The sequence below is a fragment of the Bos indicus genome, chromosome 2 (genome assembly GCF_029378745.1).
Source record: "Bos indicus isolate NIAB-ARS_2022 breed Sahiwal x Tharparkar chromosome 2, NIAB-ARS_B.indTharparkar_mat_pri_1.0, whole genome shotgun sequence".
Taxonomy (NCBI): Eukaryota; Metazoa; Chordata; class Mammalia; order Artiodactyla; family Bovidae; genus Bos; species Bos indicus.
In genome coordinates this window covers 4,495,259-4,512,528 of record NC_091761.1, presented here as the reverse complement: position 1 = coordinate 4,512,528, position 17,270 = coordinate 4,495,259, and the positions used below count along the sequence as shown (strand labels likewise).

Genomic DNA, 17,270 nt, shown 5'->3' with positions numbered 1-17,270 from the left:
CCATGAGTCAGGATGCGAAGCATGGGGTGTTACAAACCTATGGAGCCTACTACAGACCACAGGAGCTGGGTGTGACAATCCTTACCCAGAGCCATCTCTTTCCCTCTGTAATCACTCCTCCACTGCAAGGTGATTATTCCTGAATTTTGACAGGGAAATGGCTGTTCAAATAAATTATAATAATAATGATAATAATAATGCTTTGTATTTGAAGATTTTTCTTTTTTGGAATCCAAAGCATTTCAAAAACATGGGGTTATCTTCCAAATAGACCTGTGAGGTTACTACATGATTATTCAGCATTTTACAGATGAAGAGGCCAACAGAGGCCCACACAAACCCACAGAAGCTACACCTCTCAGGATTTCCAATTTCAATAGGGATGGGAAGAGAACCGACACCTACTGACCACCTACAATACTGCCTGGCCCCAGACTAGAATTTCTGCACACATTACCTTACCACACTCTAGAACAACCCCAAGGCAGGCTTTTTTTTTTCTGCTCAGAGAGGCCCAAGTCACACAGCTGGAAGTGGTGGAGCTGGGATTTAGGGTCCAGTTCATACAGATTTTACTATAGAACCCCCCCATAGACGTATTTGCTCCTAACAGGCAGAGGCGTTTCCTTGTTACTAGTCCATCAACACGCCACCTGACTGCATGTGGTGACTTCGACTGATCCAGGACTTCTGTTATTAAGAGCCTTTTCCCCTGCTTTCAGCTTTCCCACTCAGCCTCCCAACAAGTGGGTCTGGCAAAGACACCCACGATTGTTCAGCAGCTACTCTGCCCCCACTATGCCATCAGCTGAGCTGTGGAGACGCCCAGGATGCTGGGGAATCTCTGCCTTCTCTGCCACTGCTTCCTCAGAGCTTCAACCTCACATATACTTCTTTGGTTTGGAGACATTAGCAGGGAACATTTTTCTCTTCCCCTGTCTATCAAAAGTATCTTCCATCCAACCCCAACTAAGTTAAAATGACAAGGAAAATGAGACAGTGGCTTACCTGGTGAGTTTGATGGTTTTTCTGAATTCACTGGTAATTGGAGCCTTAAAGCCACCTTTCCTGAGCAAGGAATCTATCGTCTGGATCTGATCCCAGTCTGAGGAGAAGACGGGCACACAGAGGTCAGTGCGCACTGACACCAAACCAGGCAGGCAGTGCCCTAACACAGTGACAGGAGGGCAGCAGCTGGACCCGCTGGGGGCAGGGCAGGCTGGGTGTGGCCCCCACATCCCGGAGTCCTATCTGCCTCACTGGCAGTCCAAGGAGAGCCAGAGACGTGCGAGGATGCCCAGCACACACCGTCAGTGGCCTTCCTCTTCTTCTGAGTCTTTCCTGTCAGGTATGATCCCAGGACAACTATCTAGAAGCAAATATGGTCCCAACTTAGTTGGCCTAGTGCTGTAACCAGGGCTGCTCTGGGAGAAAGGAGAATTCATATTCTGCAGCTTGCATTCCTTCACGTGCATCTTGATGATTTCTAGGAGTCGTTTTCTACTAGAGGCTCGACAGCAGGACAGAAGCTATTCCCTTGGGAAGGATGGGAAAGTTGTTGCACATCTACTGCTGTGTTGTTCTAGAAATATTTTCACCAGATACAACCAAATATATCAAATTGAAAACCAAACAGAACTCCATAAATCACTTCAGTAGGTGCCTTGATTTTAATTTTCCCAATCAGTTTCCAAATAGAAAGAAGTGTTTAATTATTTACCTAAATCATCATCACATCTCACTATTAGGAAATGTTCCTGGTCCATCTCCTTGGACAGAAATGCCAGATTTATGACCTCAAAGAGGTGGCTAAAAGGCTTCCTCTTTTTTAAGCCATATCCCCACTGCTTTCCGTGACAGGAACCAGCAAGGCAATCCCTCTCCACATAATCAGTTCATTGATATACTGAACTCAGTATTTTCCTCTATTTCAGTTTCATACCTAACTACTAGATATTATTTTTTAAAAAAAGACTAGTTCCAAAAAAGAAAGAAAATTGGGTTGTACACTGCAGAATGCATAAGCACCATTTTAAGGTATTCTTCTAAATATTCTTAAAGAGAAAACCTGCCCAGCCTACTTCCTACCTTTAGTGTCCCACTGTAGGAACTACTGAGTTCTTTTTTTCTACAATTACCACTGCAGTTTTGGGGCCAAGAAATACTACTACTCATTGAAAGTAAGTGAAACAGATTACCTGACAAGTATTTACCCCTTTTCCCTCCTAGCTCTTTTGGGGAGTTTCTTATTCTGTAAGAATTTGATAGATATGGAAAGAAAGCCCGCCACTCATACGCAGTCATGCTGCACTGAAAGGCAGCACAGCCCACTCCCCTGCCCTCTGCCTGACAACACTGTGGAGGGTATCACTCCATTTGTCGAACTCACCTTGTTCCTTCGCAACCTCAGGTAAGTAAGTGGCTGTACGTTTGACGCCTTTTTCATTGATGAATTCAATTCGAATCCCATGGACCCCAACCTACAAAAACACACAACCAATAAATGCCGTTTACTTACTCTAATGGAACTTCAATTATCCTCATGTAAATTGACACTGTCCCCTGACCAGCTTGACCCAGGGCTGAGAAAAAGGGAGCCTCATACTTTTCACGACTGACTCTCTCTCAGGCATAGAAGCTGAAGAAACTGCTGCTTCAGGGAAAGGGAGACTCTATGTGGAGCCACCTCGCTGAGACTATGGAGGCTACATACATCAATTCTCTCAATAACGCATCCAATAATCATGAATATTCCACCTTTAATATTCAAGAACAGGCTACAGGATTTGATCAGGATTCCTGACTTTTCACATGTGGCTCGTAATAACAACATTTATTCAAGGGCTTACCAAGAAGAATCAGGAATGTTCTCCTTTATCCCATTATTTATTAGACGTGGGAAAAGGATGTGGGAGAGAGTAGGCTGGTAAGAAAGGGATTTCTTTCTGCTTCTAATATCAAAGTATCTTTCCTGTCACCCAGGTTGCCCACAACTGCCTCTGACCTCAGCTCTCACATGCTTATACCCTTGCTCAATGAAGGAGATACATTACCATGTACTAACCCGAACCCAAATGCAACGAGAGATGCAGAGTTCCAAATGCGGCTGTTCTCACCTCCCAGTCCAGGTAATCACTGGCATCCTCAAAGTTAGTAAGGAGGGAGACAGAGCAGAAAAGTTTAGGCAGCTCCTCTCGGGTCAGGGGGGGAAATCGGCTGTCCTTAAGTGCACTGGAGGGGACAGAAAACATGAGTGAGGCTGCTCCGGAATTGGGAGCCAATATCATAAGCCTGAAAGTTTACGGCTCTTGAGCTCTGCAGAAAACATTCACTACCCATCAGCACGAACATGCTAAATACAACATGATGCTACTGTCTACACTTGAACTGCTAAGTGACTCACCAGATTAAAGCCCCCACAGCTCCTGACTATCAAAAAGAAACACTCAAGCTTCACCACTCAGAAGAAACAGGCAGTTATTTTCAAATTTTACAAATAATCTACCCATCTCACGTGTGGTGTCATTACCTGGTTAGCGTGTATTCCCTGAGTCCTGAATGAAGATTCATGGCTGAGAAGGTCCCAATGCAGCCACGAAGCCGCTTGTCCCGCCCTGTCTTCCATGTCACAAAGAGTGGACTGAAAGAGCAAGCACGCAGCAATCAGAGAAGAAAACCTTGGCTTTATCCCTGTCTGCCTGTTCTTCCCCAACACGACTGTTCTCTGATGTGGGCTGTCTGGAAGGCTGCGGCCTCCGGGCGCCGTGCGGCCCCAAGGTGGAGATGGAGAAGAAGTGGCCACGAGGCTCAGGGAGAGGCTCCTGCAGCCCCTGCTCTCAGCTCCGCTCCACTCCGCATGGACACACTGTTTCCTTCCTCCTCTGCTCAGGACTCTCTCTGCTAGTTCTCCACATCTTCCTCCTCCTGTTTACCCTCTTTCTCTGTGTCTCTGTCTCCCAGTTCCATCCTTCCTGAAGACATAGCATGCACACCTTCTCCCCTCAACCCCATACTGCACCCATCATTATTTCTGTCTCTTCTGTTTATAAATTCCAGAAAAAAAAAAAGTCTCCGAGAAAGTTTATTCTGTGGACTTCCCTGATGGTTAAGAATACGCCAGGCAACGCAGGGGTTATGGGTTCAATCCCACATGCAACAAGCCTGCCTGTCACAACTACTGCGCCAGAGCAGCACAACTAGAGTCTGTTCACCGCACAAAATATCCTGGATGATGCAATGAAGATCCCATGTGCCTCAACTAAGACCCAACACAGCCAATAAATGAATTTTTTAAAAAAAGGCTTATTCTGGGATTTTCCTAGTGTTCCAGTGGCTAAGAATCTGTGTTCCAATGCAGTAAACATGAGTTTGATCCCTAGTTGGGGAACTAAGATCCCACGTGCTGAGGGACAATTAAACCTTGAGTGTCACAACGAGAGAGAATCCCACAGGCTGCAACTAAGATCCAATGCAGTCAAAAATAAATAATAATTTTTTTTTTTTAAAGCTTATTTTCAGCAGAAGTTACCACTTTCTAGGCCAAAGTCATGTTCCATTAGGCTACATCAAATAGACAGTAATAGATATTTAGACACATGTTACGGGGCTGCCTCCTCTTCTGAAAATTCTTCCATGTTCCTATGCCTTTACGTCTTAAGATTCTTGAGTTAACACTGCTAAAAAGCAACTTACATCTTTAAAGTTACCTTTGATCATTATTACAAGGCAAGATCTCCCACCTACCCATCTTTTCCTTTCAGTAAAACACCTGAACAGCACCAGCCAAAGTTAATGTTTCAAAACCTACTCAAAAACCCTTCCAATTCCACTGTCCCCACAGCCTACAAAGCTGTGGTCACCACCTACTCTTCAAAGTCTGTGTCCCTCTCCTGCAAGGGACGCACCTAATCCCACTCAGGTCAAGGCTCAGACTCTCCATCTACTTAGTTAGGACTTTTCTGTCCACAGATGTCACATGGGAATAGTTCCCTAAAAAGCGAGCACATTTTCTCATTCCTTTCCTCTGACACAATCACATACTAACTTCCCCTCTACTTCTGCCCAGACACTGTGAGGCACACCCGGTTTAGCTGTTGTGTGTGATCTGTCTATTCAAGTCTCCTGAGAGCAAGGACTATTTCTTCATGCCTGTCTATTCCCCACGCAGCCCTCAGTATGGCACGAACAGTTCTTAGTGAGTCCTCTAAAAGCACCTCCTAAAAAAATTAAAAAGCAGCACTGCTCTTTAAATGCACCTCAAAGCTGCCTCCAGTTCTGAGAAAGCAAGCCTTAGCATGCCTTTCTTCACTTGACTTCACCCTTTACATACACATATTCCTTATTTAAGTCACTAACACCTCACGGGAACTTGGGACAGTCTTGAACTAAAAACATCAAAACAAATTCTGACATTCTTGGTGGGGTGCTGGCAGCCCCATGGGACTGACAGTAAGTTATGAGACTCTTGAATGAGCTCGTCGTCTCCAGCCTGGCCCTCAGACACTGGTAGTTCACTCGGATTTCAGCAATGCCTGGGTGTGCAATGGTGTGGTGGTGTGACTTCTCCACATGAGGGTCTGAATGAGCTACCCACTGCCATATGAAACCAAAAGACAAGCAAAATCAAAACCCTCTTGATTCCCAGAATGTAACTTTAACAATAAGCCAATAACTCCTTCAAACGTAGCCTAGTATCCACTTTTGATATTCTGGATATTGTCTGGATATTTTTCATCATTCTTTTCCCATTAACCTTTGCCCAAACCATGTTAAAGCTTTTTATAAGTAGAAGACCGTTGCAAGAAAATAACCCTGGAAAGAGGGTGCCATGCCTTTGTCACCGTCCCCAGCGCGTGACTGCTTTACTCACTAGGGGTCATTGGTGAACCTAGGAAGTCGTGGCTGCGGGAAGCCATAGAGGTGACAGTAGAGGACATCAAAGCAGTAGCAGCACATCTCTGCGGTCACCACCAGGTTCTTGGTGGTGTTGGCAGTTCCATTGGGCCGGGGGAGAGGGCTCAGCGCTCCCGATGCGGGATTCATTCGTGTGATGGGAGAGTTTCCAGGTCCCAGAGTTAAGTCCGACACATTCTCCCGACCACTGCTGCCATCCACATGCTGGTGGTTTTGAAGAGGTCCTGAACTAGAGCCGGGGACAGTTGTGGACTGGTTCCCGTGACTGTGCGTTCCACTTCCAGATAACTTAGGCTTCTTGACCCCACAACAACCTGCTGCCAGCTTGGGCTCAAGTGGAGGGACACAACGTCTTTTTCCCATCCTGATTCAGTGCTTGAGGTCCGGAATGCTGCAGAACCCTAATCCAAAGGAGAACACCCAAGCGTTAATTCAAACGTTAGTTACAAGAACACAAAAATCAGAGAAAGGCTCTACATGGAAGGGGTAGGAGTCATCGAGTTCTTTCTCACACAGGTCACACTGCTCACAAAGGGTGTCAGACCAGTGGGCTGGAAGAGCCTGCATTCCAGACCAGGGACGCCCAACCGTTACCTGAGGGGAAGCTATTTTTCACTTTCCATAAAGGTTATGACCATCATGGATGGAGGCAGGCCAAAGACAGCTCCCTCTTGCCCAGGTCTCCTCAGGCAGAAAGAAGGGTAGAGTGGCAGCCGGTCTGCAGGCGAATGGGGACACTTGGAGACTGACTGAAAGACTGCACCTGACCTGGCAGGCTCTTCATCAGGACGCTTTCTCTACATTTCTACAGGCTCCAAATTGAACCACTCTGTTTCTAAAGAACCCCAGAGGAACTTTCATGTTTTTCCTTGTTAACCACATCCTTTCCGCATTTCCCCCATCACTAACCTCAACTTAGCTGTGTGACTTTAGCTCCGGACCTCTGTGAGGATGGAGAGCAGCCGCTGCTCTGGCGAGAGTGCGCTAACACAAGGCGACCGCCCGCCTTCCGTCCTCACACAATCCTGCGGTCCTATTTTCTTTGGTTCGCCTCTGAACGTACTCCAATTTCTACACTTCTATACTTTCAAGACCCCATTCAAAAAAGCTACAACCAAGCAGAAACCTTTATTCACACAAATGACCCAAGCTTCAGTCCTTTTGTGAGGTAGTCATTTCTGCCCTGTCACAGCAAGGCAGAGATGCAAAGCCATCAGTCTGACAAAATGTGGCATTAGATGGGCCAGCAAACCAGAGTTCCAGCTGATAAAGGGAAGGAAGGAATCTTTTTCCATTAAATTCTTTTTCTTAAGAAGCCCAAGGTAAAGATATATAGCTGTAACATGACCAAGATTCTTTCTGTTATCTATCTCAATAATTGAGACTCATGAAAATAGATCCTAGTTATTTCAATGTTGATAATACCAAAGTTAAAATCCTGCTAACTTGAGAAAAATGTACTTTGTTTTTTCACAAATCACTACATGTTGGTTTTTTTTTTAAGGGCTTCCCTGGTGGCTCAGACGGTAAAGCATCTGCCTGTAGTGCGGGAGACCCAGGTTTGATCCCTGGGTTGGGAAGATCCCCTAGAGAAGGAAATGGCAACCTACTCCATGGGGTCCAAAATCCCATGGACGGAGGAGCCTGGTAGGCTGCAGTCCATGGGGTCACAAAGAGTCGGACACGACTGAGCGACTTCACTTTCACTTTTCACTTAGTTTTAGCCTCCTACTCAAAATATGTAATTTTCATCTAAAATTTTCTCTGTAATTTGAACACGCAGTACATAATTGCCTTTTTAGGCACTACTCTACTGTATTGTATAGTATTTTGGTTGTAATGTGTACAATCTTTTAAATAAAATTAGGTAAGTGCATACTCGTTTCCAATGCCGTTATTTCTACAAACACAACTTGTCACTTTAGATTGAATGAGATACAAAAATTTCACAAATAGTGCATTTGTTTCTGATATATCCTGATCCCTAACAAAATACATATTTTTGTATTAGGACAATTCTTCGGAAGAAAGTTGTCTCTAGCAGAGGAGTAATGGTTTGCACATTTCGATGTCTAGCTTGCAACAGGCTTCTTTTTGAGAAAGCCTCATGCATGTGATACACTAAAACCTCCAATGATTCTAAGTGTGGATATCACTGTCTTGTTCAGACTGTTAAGAGAGGGAGCAGGAGGTCCTGGTTAAAAATGCTGCCTCCAGACTCAAATGGCCTGGGTTCACATGTGATTCCTCCAGGATTAACCTCTCTATGCCTCAGTTTCAGCAAACTGGGAATTGCTTCATGGGGCTGTTAGGAGAAGTGAGTTTATTCTATGTGAAGTGCTTCCATACAGTTTCTGGCATAAAGTTAGCTGCTCTTATCATCTGGGCTCTCATCTGACTGCTCCCCCCAGAGGGGGAGACTCTGGGAAGGCTAGGACTTTGCTGCACACTCAAGGCTTAGAGCACCGAACAGATGCTCTTTAAATAGGATTTCACTTAATCCTCAGAACCACCCAGCAAGGATATTACAATCATTTTACAAAGGAGGAAACTTAGGTTTAATAAGAAAAACACTCTGCCACTGAGTGGCACTAGGTGCCATTAACTGCCACTGAGTGGCAGAGTCAGTATTTGGACCACAATCTACCTGTCAGACTACAAGGCTTGGGTCTTCCCACCATGCCACAAACAAGAACGAAGCCTGCCAATAATATTCACTGGATTCAGTCCCTTTGCTAAGGGCGTGATTAAAAAAAAAAAAAAATCAAGGGTATACTGAAAACTAAAAGAATAGCTTGCAAAATTTTGCCCATAAAAATGGAGCCGAGGGAAGCTGACTTCCCTGGTGGACCAGTGGTTAAGAACCCACCTTCCAATTCAGGGGATATGGGTTTGACCCACAGTCGGGGAACTAAGATTCCCACATGCCTCCGAGCAACTAAGCTTGTGCACTGCACTAGTGAGCCTGCAGGCTCTAGAGCCCGTGCTCTACGAGAGAAGGCCTCCCACACCACAACCAGAGAATCCCCTCAAGACGCAACAAAGACAGTGCAGCCAACATAATTTAAAAAAAAAGGAGGAGCAGGGGGAAAAAACCAAAACCTAAGCCCAAAGCTCTGCCATCACCCTGACAACGACCAGTGCCCCTGCCGTAGTCACTTGCATCCACAACGAGTGACACTGGCCTCCGAGCCCTCACTTGACTGTCCTCCTTGGCCTAACTGTGGGCAGAGGCTTTAGGGCATGTGTTCAACGAAGCAGAGGGACCTTGTCTCGAGAGCTAGAGCTTTAGCAGCACCAATAGGGCCCTGAGGCTCTGCCTCTAGAGTCCCAACGTTCAAAGAAGCAAAGAGAAGGGATGAAATAACAGTAAGTTAAAAAAAGAAATCCTTCCTCATTCTCCTTATACCACAGGCCGCTTGAAGGAAGAGAGAAATGTCATGAGATAGTGGTAACTCAGGTGTTCCTCCCAAGGTGCCATCAGCTCTCTGATGGGTGAAACACCCCGTAACAGAGCAGTGGGTTTTCAAACCACGCCAAGGCAGGTGAGGTCAAGCTCAGGAAGATTCTGCCTACACCAGTGGTCCCCAATCTTTCTGGCCCAGGACTGGTTTCAGGACAATTCAAACACATTTATCGTGCACTTTATTTTTAATCCAATGCCACCGCTGATCTGACAGGAGGTACTGGTCCGAGGCCTGTAGCTGGTGACCCCTGGCCTACCCATAATGCACAACCACTGCTCTGTAGGGGGGCATACCAAGAGATTACATTTAGCAATTCACCCACAGCATCCCCAACTGTGATTTGTAATCAAGAGAGCCAACCCAAACCTTGTGGATCCTCAGGACCAAGTTTTCTCTGGAGGCCACTAAACAAACAATTCAATCAATATTCTCAATTAGTGACTAAAGGCAGAGTTAGAGACTTTCTGCATCAAAACTATATTAGAAGGCATTTTTTAAAATTTATTCCATAAAACTTAAATCTATAGAAAACTTCAAACATAAAGTAAAAGAGTATAATGAACCCAATACTCAGCTTTAATAATTTTCAACAAAGGGCCAAACTTATTTCATCCACAGCCTACTTACTCCATCTCCCTCACCCTACTGAATTATTTAAGGTTTGTTTTTTAAATGGGCCAAAATTTTACGTGTATGTCAGCGTAAAGCAAATATTAACTAAACAGTACAGACCGTGAAGGTGCTGGTAGTGAGTACTTTTATTTACATAGCAACCACTGCCTATCCACTCCATCAGGTTTCCCTCTCAGTGAGACTCTCCTAACCCAACTCCAACAAAGTGGGCTGCTGCTACTGCTAAGCCGCTTCAGTCGTGTCCGACCCTGCGCGACCCCAAAGACGGCAGCCCACCAGGCTCCCCCGTCCCTGGGATTCTCCAGGCAAGAACACTGGAGGGGCTGCCATTGCCTTCTCCAATGTATGAAAGTGAAAAGCGAAAGTGAAGTCGCTCAGTCGTGTCCGACCCTCAGCGACCCCATGGACTGCAGCCTTCCAGGCTCCTCCGTCCATGGGATGTTCCAGGCAAGAGTACTGGAGTGGGGTGCCAGTGCCTTCCTCACCACAACTAAGTGTCCCAGACCTGGCTCCCAGGACCGTCCCACAGTGACAAAAGACATTGATTCTCCAACAGCTCTGTTTCTGAGGGCACAGTGTAAGATCCCTCAGAATACTTTCAATGCAATAGACTAACCTGCTGTGACTGACTAAAAATACCCCTAAGGACATATATATTCTACCTCTCTTAGAAAACTATGCCTTTGTTCTCACGCTTCCCCAAAACGTCATAAAAACTACCAGCAACGGTCATGGGAGTAACCGAACGGCTACTGTCAAGTTGGTTCATCTGAAGTAACTGGAATCAGGTAAAAATCCTTGCTTTATAAACACATATACCACAGAGACCCTTCTGGAGCCTTCAGCTGGCTAACCTCAAGCTAACCTCAGGGCCATTTTAAGGGCCTATAATAGTGATGTCATTTTCCTACACTCCGTCTACTTTAGAACAAACAATGAGAACAAGCTAGTTAAAACTGGATTTCTACCAGATGGAGACAATACCCATACTTCCACAAAGAGCTGGAGGAAATAACAGGAGTCACTGTTTCACCTCTTAAGGCCTCCTAACCTAGCAAGTGTCCAGTGAAGTTGTTCTCAGTGTTGAAAGTCACCATGCCCTTTATCTGACACACAGTGCTCAAGGGATCCTGACCCTCATGAGAGTCCACAACAAAGGCACCTTTGCGGCCTGAGGGGAAGGTGAGTGGGTACAAAGCCGCCTGAATTCCAGCCGGGGCTGAACTCACCAGTACCTTCAGTCGCAGAAGCTGGGCTGCATTTCCGTTTTTTTTCCCCCACAACACTTAACCCAGAGTCCTGCATATGGTACACACATCAACAATCTTATTTACAGATCTCCCAGCAACTTCATTTAAGTTAGCCTTTCTAATAAAACGAGTATTTATGGAACAGCCTGATCTTTACTCTGTTCCACCGCGAGGGGCTGACTGTTGAGTGTGTCAGAAGCCGAAGGTGACTGAAATACAAGTATCTATTCTTATCAACAACATCAATTCTACTCAGCCCAAACCAAGGCGTGGTTTAATTCAAGCAAAACGGATAGCTAATGTGGACCATTCATTCTAAAAATCAGGTCAAATATCCCCTACACTAACTTCATGCTAAAAATCAGGTCAAACACCCCCTACACTAACTTCGTGGTTTGGTTTATACTGGTAGCTGTTCTCTGCCAAATCACAGCAGTTGGTCAGTCCTAGGCTTGGCCTCAGGGGCTGCTTACCTGTAGGTTGCTCAAGGCTTTCCTTTCAAACGCCGTGCCTAGTTTCTAAACTGCATGTGACAAGAACTTTCCTACTTTTTTAAAATGATGGAGCACTTTAAAAGCATTATTTGTCAGGAGGGCAATTTACAATTTCAGAAGTTAATGGAAATGATGTGTCATAAATTGCTGATATTTATAAACAAGATGTGGAGACCAGTGCTGAGGGGAGGGTGCGAGGGCATCCTGACAGACACGGCTGGCTGGGCAGGAGGGCCTTCTTCCCTCACTGGGGGTCCCTTCCAAGGCTCCAAAGTCCGCTGAAAACAACAAGCTGATGCCTTCCCAGAGCAGCTCCCACCCTCAGAGGACAGAGTCCAGGCTTCGGGGTCACCATCTAGGCTCAAATCCCAAATCTGATTTAGCAGGTACAGGCTGTGCAGACTCAGGCAGGCTGTCCGTCTCTGGATGTAGGCTCCTGCTACCACAGAGGGTTTCTCTGTGAGCATTCACTGAGTAAGACGTGAAAAACATCTAGCTGATCTCTGGCACAGAACTACTATTTATTAAAGCGTCTACTATTACTATTAATATGGGGTTATTATTCTAATGACCTTGATGCTTTTCCTCTTTGGGGACCCATACTTCTAATAAGTCATCCATTGATCTTTTCATTGTGAGATGCCAGGAAGTATAAGGAATATTGGGCTTACAGCTGTGCAGTTCTATTCTACAAACGTCCTCTTTTAAGTTTGAAGCCATATAACAAAAAGAAACTAAATTTACTAAATACACTACTATTACAGAAATCTTGATATATATTGAGTACTAACAGAACTACCGAGTCAAAATAGTTAGATTTCCAATAACCAATAATAATTTTCTAGATAAAAATATCTAGAAAGGCTAGGAGGTAGGAAAAAAAAATAGGTTCACCTTTGGATGACAAAATTCAAAACAGCTATTCAGGGGCATGACCTTTTAACAACAGCAACAACAACAAAACAGACTTGGGAAGTAGGAAAAAGGCAAAAAAAGGGGGGAGGGGTTCTCTGCATTTTCTTCTGTTATTACTAGTGTCCAGATGTCTATTCAAACCAAATTTACACAGAGGGGAACAGACTGCTGTTTCCTTTGTGACACAGAAGTGAACTGAAATTCAATTTAATAATTATTTGAGTATGAAATGGCACGTAAGCTATATTCTGGCCTACTTAAGGAACTATTCCAAGAAATAGTCAGATGAAAGACCCACAAAACATTCTGGACATTATTCCAAATAATCATCTCTGTATTTCTGAAAGCCAATCATACACACATATATATCTGAAACATTTGCTGTGTAAAAATTTTCCCTGAGAAAAACAGATCTGCCTATACAACTGCTTTTTAAATTTACAGATTTAGAAAAACACACAATACTATACACCTTCGTGTGAACTTAGCTTAAGGAAAAACATGAATATAAGAAATCAAATGTTTTGTTTTCTTTTTAGATCCCCTCCCTTAACTATGTGAGCTATGGCAGAATGCCAGATCTTTCTGGGCCTCAGTTCTTTCATTTGTAAAATGAAAATATTTGTCCCCAGCCTTGCTCACAGATAGACTGTGAGGCTCCAATAAGATATGAAGCATTCTGAAAAACTTTTTTACAAGTGTTTGCATACCATCAGAGGAGACCCAGCAGTAATAAAAAATTTCCCAGAACTCTGTTTACATGTAAAATTTTAGTTATTTTTAAGAAAACAGTATCACCCTAGCAGATTTAGGGCAAAATGTTCCAAAATTCTCTGAAAATTATAACCATATGGAAGACATCTGATCATTGACCTTGATAGAAACTGTATTAACCTCTGAGTTAAGATCTTTGTCTTTAAATAGTAGTTTGGGAAGGGGCGGGAGGCGAACCTTTATGCAACCCAAGGGTAAGTGTAATGCTACAAAACCATCTAAGTTACTCTAATAGGGTTATGGAAAATAAACTCGTTTTTTACCAATTAAAATTATTTTAAAAGCGAGCAAGCGGAAGTGGAAGGATTCATCAAGTTTAGGACACTCATGTAAGTAGAAAAACAGAAATGAACAAAGTAAACATATATTCTAGTCCAAGCACAGACCTAAAAGCAAGAGAAGACAAAAACTAAAAGCAACACAATTCCATTCTAAGTATGTCCAAGGTAATACTCACTGAAAGCAGAGAGTTTGTACTGTCAGGGGAACAGCTATAACAGAGGAGGGGAGCTATTTTGTCTCTGAAATGAATTTTCTTCCTTCTGATTCCATTCCTTCTTCCTGTACCTAAGATGGAAATGCAGGTGCAGTGAGTGAACAAAACCAAGGCAGTGAGGAGGTAAGAGATGGTTTTTGAAAGCACTACAACAGAGTAATTTCTAGGAAGGAAAAAAAAAAAAAGCTAAGGAACAGGTTTTCCTTAAGTCAAAACATTTCAAAATCTAAATATAAGGTGGCAAGGGCAGCCCCCTGCAGTAAACCACCTCGTTCCTGAGGTCAACACCAAGAAGGGAGGACAAGGAAGATTAAAGGTTTTATTGAACCTGAACATGAAACACACATTAAAACTTCCTCCACCACTAATTTAGATCAGAAGTTGCTCTCAGGCCAAGATACACCATCTCAAAGTTTTCTACTGGTTTCAGACTACAAACAAGACTCCCAAATTCTCTGCAAACATGGCGCTGAAGGATTACTGGACAGCATGTCAGGGTCCTGAGGACAGGCCATCTTGTTATCCCAGAAGGAGATGATAACTGTTGGTAACAGTCAGTCATCATTACTCTTAGGCTGGCATAAATTTTTTCATAATCTCACCAACTCTCCCCACCCCCCAGTAGTAGATATGAGTTATTCCCAAAGATGTAAACAGGAGACTCCAGGCCCCACCCACTCTATCCAAGGAGAGGGCAGTGAAAGAGGATAGGCCCAGAGGGATAAGGGTGAGAGAGTGTGGCAAAGTGAGGAGTTCAGATCAGGACAGGGAACGGAGGAGGGCAAGTAATGAAGGGCAAAATCCACAGCCTGGGAAGGAGGGAGGAATAAAACCCACAGAATATCAGGTGGAAATAGGGGCTTTGGGTGGGTAAGGAAGGACAGAATGAAAGTGGGGTTTAAAAAAAAAAAAAGATTAATGAAAGGCGAGAGCGTGCGTGTTAAAGAGTTTACCAAAGAAAGGGCGAGATACAGAGGGGAGAGGAGAGACCAGAGCGGGGAGGGGCCAAGCGGGCAGAGAGAAAGGTAAAAGGTAAGAAAAAGGTGATGGAAGGAAAGCGCGGGGCGCTAGGAGGAATCGGGAGACGACCCAGCGACGGGTAGGGCAGCTGAGGCCGAGCCGCGGGGGTGGAATCCAGACGCCAAGCGGGGGAGGGGGCGCCGGGACGGGGGGCAAGGGCCGCCAGGCGGCGCCGGAGACCACCAAACTTTACACGACCCGAGACTGTTTCCAGGAGGGAGTGGAGAAAAGAGTGGGAGCCTCGCCTGGCCTCGCCCGGCCTCTCCTCGCGGCCCGGGGCAGGGGCGTCAGCCCACCCCCTCCCCAGCGCGTCTCCCGACCCGCCCGCCCCCCGGTGGGCACACGCGGCCCGCAGGCCCAGCCTGCCGCCTCCCTCCCCGGCCGCTCGGGAGCCCCCTCCCCACGCTGCCCCGGGACCCTCGCCCCGAACCCGGGGGGCCCGCTCCCCGGCCCCTCCAGTCGCCGCGGAGTGAGGAGGCCCGGAGGGCACGGTGGCAGAGCGAGAGAGGGCGGCCCGGCGGGGCGGGGGAAGAGGGCGCGGCGCGGACCGAGTTTCCCACCTTTTCTCCTGGCCCAGACGTAGCCGGGGCAGACGGGACCTCTCGCGCTCTGCCTCCTCCTCCTGCTTCATGGAGCCATGCGCCTGGGTGGGGGCTCCCGAGAGAAGCGGGCCGCGGGCGGGCCGGACGCGCGGCGCGGACGGGGCGGGGCCAAGAAGGCCGGCAGGGGGCGGGCGGAGGAGGAAGCTGCGGGGCGGCGGTGGCGGCGGGGAAGAACTGCTAGAGGTATTCCCCGGGCAGCTGGAGGACTGAGCCGAGTCGGGACCCGAGTCTTCCGGTATCCCAGCAGCCACCGGAGGCAGTGAGGTAATGGAGGAAGAATGTAGGGAGTCCTCCAGTGGACCACACGCCCTCTAGCGAGGCGCCAAAACCATAGAGATTAGGGGGCCGCCGGAGCACCGCCCCGCTACTGTCACGTGGCCCGACTCTGCGTACTTTATTGGCTGGCTCCGACTCTACGGGGTTGAATTTAGGAGACTGCTTCCTATTCTTGTGGCCGAATCTCAGGCAGTTGGAATAAAGAGGGGAGGACAGTAAGGCGCGAGAGGAGGTTTGCACGCTGGTTCCCCTCAGGTCGTTGAGCGGGCCTAGGGGTGCGCTGGGCTGTCAGGCTGGCCGGCGCAGAGCACGCCGGGTCCCCTTGGCTTCTGCGAGCGAGTTCGGAGCGCGCCGGGAGTTGTAGTGCGGCCGGCTGGGCGGCATTGTCCGCCGGGACAAGGCCTAAGTGCCAGCTGGGTATGCCAGCCGGGTGCCCGGGTGCTGCGGCCTCGCAGCTCCGCCCTCTCTCGCGTTAGAACCCAAGCGTCCTGGCGCGCGTCGCTTCCCCCGACCGAGCCGCAGCCTTAGAAAGCAGCCAGGAAGGGGCAGGTCAGACCAGCTTTAAATAAAGGCGACCCCCTGGCTCTGGCCAGATCCACGGGATAGATGTTCCAGGCTCTGGGCCAGTCTCCTCATGGATGAAAAAGAGCAAACCATATGGGCCAACAGCCCATCTCTGTCTTGACCCGCTGCGTCCCAGTCTGGAGACCACGCAGGTAGAATTGCCCACAGTACAGGCTTAATTCAGTAGGTCGACTAAGAACATTCCTCAGTACTGGCAGGGCAGGGGCCTCAAAAAGAGCACTACAAAAACCAGTTTTTAAAAATTAGGAGTAAATAGTTGTAATTGCAAATATTTGCTATTTCATATGATGACTTAGCACTCATTTTAATTACAGATGGAGTTGCACAAAAAGTCTTATTTCTGCCTTGCTCCCTCACCTTAACCAAATAGTTTAGGCTCTGCAGCAAAAGCATGCTCTGTTTTAAAGCATTTCCAGTCTTGCTAAAAACACACAGTCAAGCCCACAGTTTTGTTTATGCACAAAGGAATCCTAACGTGTTTGTCCTCAAGGAGCAAAGACAAGTATCTAGTAAAAAATGCAAATCATATCTTAACAGTGAAGCTTTCCAGCAAAAACCTTCTGCTCTGGAATGCATAATGTACTAAAGCATAATAAGATCTCCTACTACAGACTTTTAGCTTAATTACCTGTACGCAGCAAAAACCGAGGAAACAGAGTTATTGGTGCCTCTCAGACCTGGCACTCTCAGAAAACCTGGCAAAGCGCAGCAGTGGGAAGAAGAGACGATGATGCCTTGCAGAACAGGAGGTCGATTTTTTTTTTTAAGCCATCTATAGCAGTCTTCATAATTCCTGTCAGTTTTGACGCACTTATCTGTCGTTGAGGCCCACGTTGGCCAGTTTC

The 17,270-nt window shown here is 46.5% G+C and overlaps 1 protein-coding gene across 3 annotated transcripts in view; it reads right to left on the bottom strand.

Moving 5' to 3' along the window:
* AMMECR1L (AMMECR1 like) overlaps positions 1–15,813 on the bottom strand; it is a 34,118-nt gene extending 18,305 nt beyond the window's left edge. Inside the window, exons 1-8 of one of the 3 annotated variants that reach the window (XM_019968938.2) lie at positions 15,523–15,813; positions 13,904–14,013; positions 5,870–6,314; positions 3,530–3,640; positions 3,117–3,231; positions 2,390–2,480; positions 1,009–1,105; positions 86–139 (exon numbers count right to left, since the gene is read on the bottom strand). In XM_019968938.2, the coding sequence (XP_019824497.1) occupies positions 112–139; positions 1,009–1,105; positions 2,390–2,480; positions 3,117–3,231; positions 3,530–3,640; positions 5,870–6,276 (849 nt within the window). In that variant the 5' untranslated portion in view covers positions 6,277–6,314; positions 13,904–14,013; positions 15,523–15,813 and the 3' untranslated portion in view covers positions 86–111. The remainder of the gene's footprint in view (positions 1–85; positions 140–1,008; positions 1,106–2,389; positions 2,481–3,116; positions 3,232–3,529; positions 3,641–5,869; positions 6,315–13,903; positions 14,014–15,522) is intronic. The other 2 variants (XM_019968927.2, XM_070801653.1) reach the window with 2 other exon arrangements.
* Between the last annotated feature and the right edge of the window lie 1,457 nt (positions 15,814–17,270).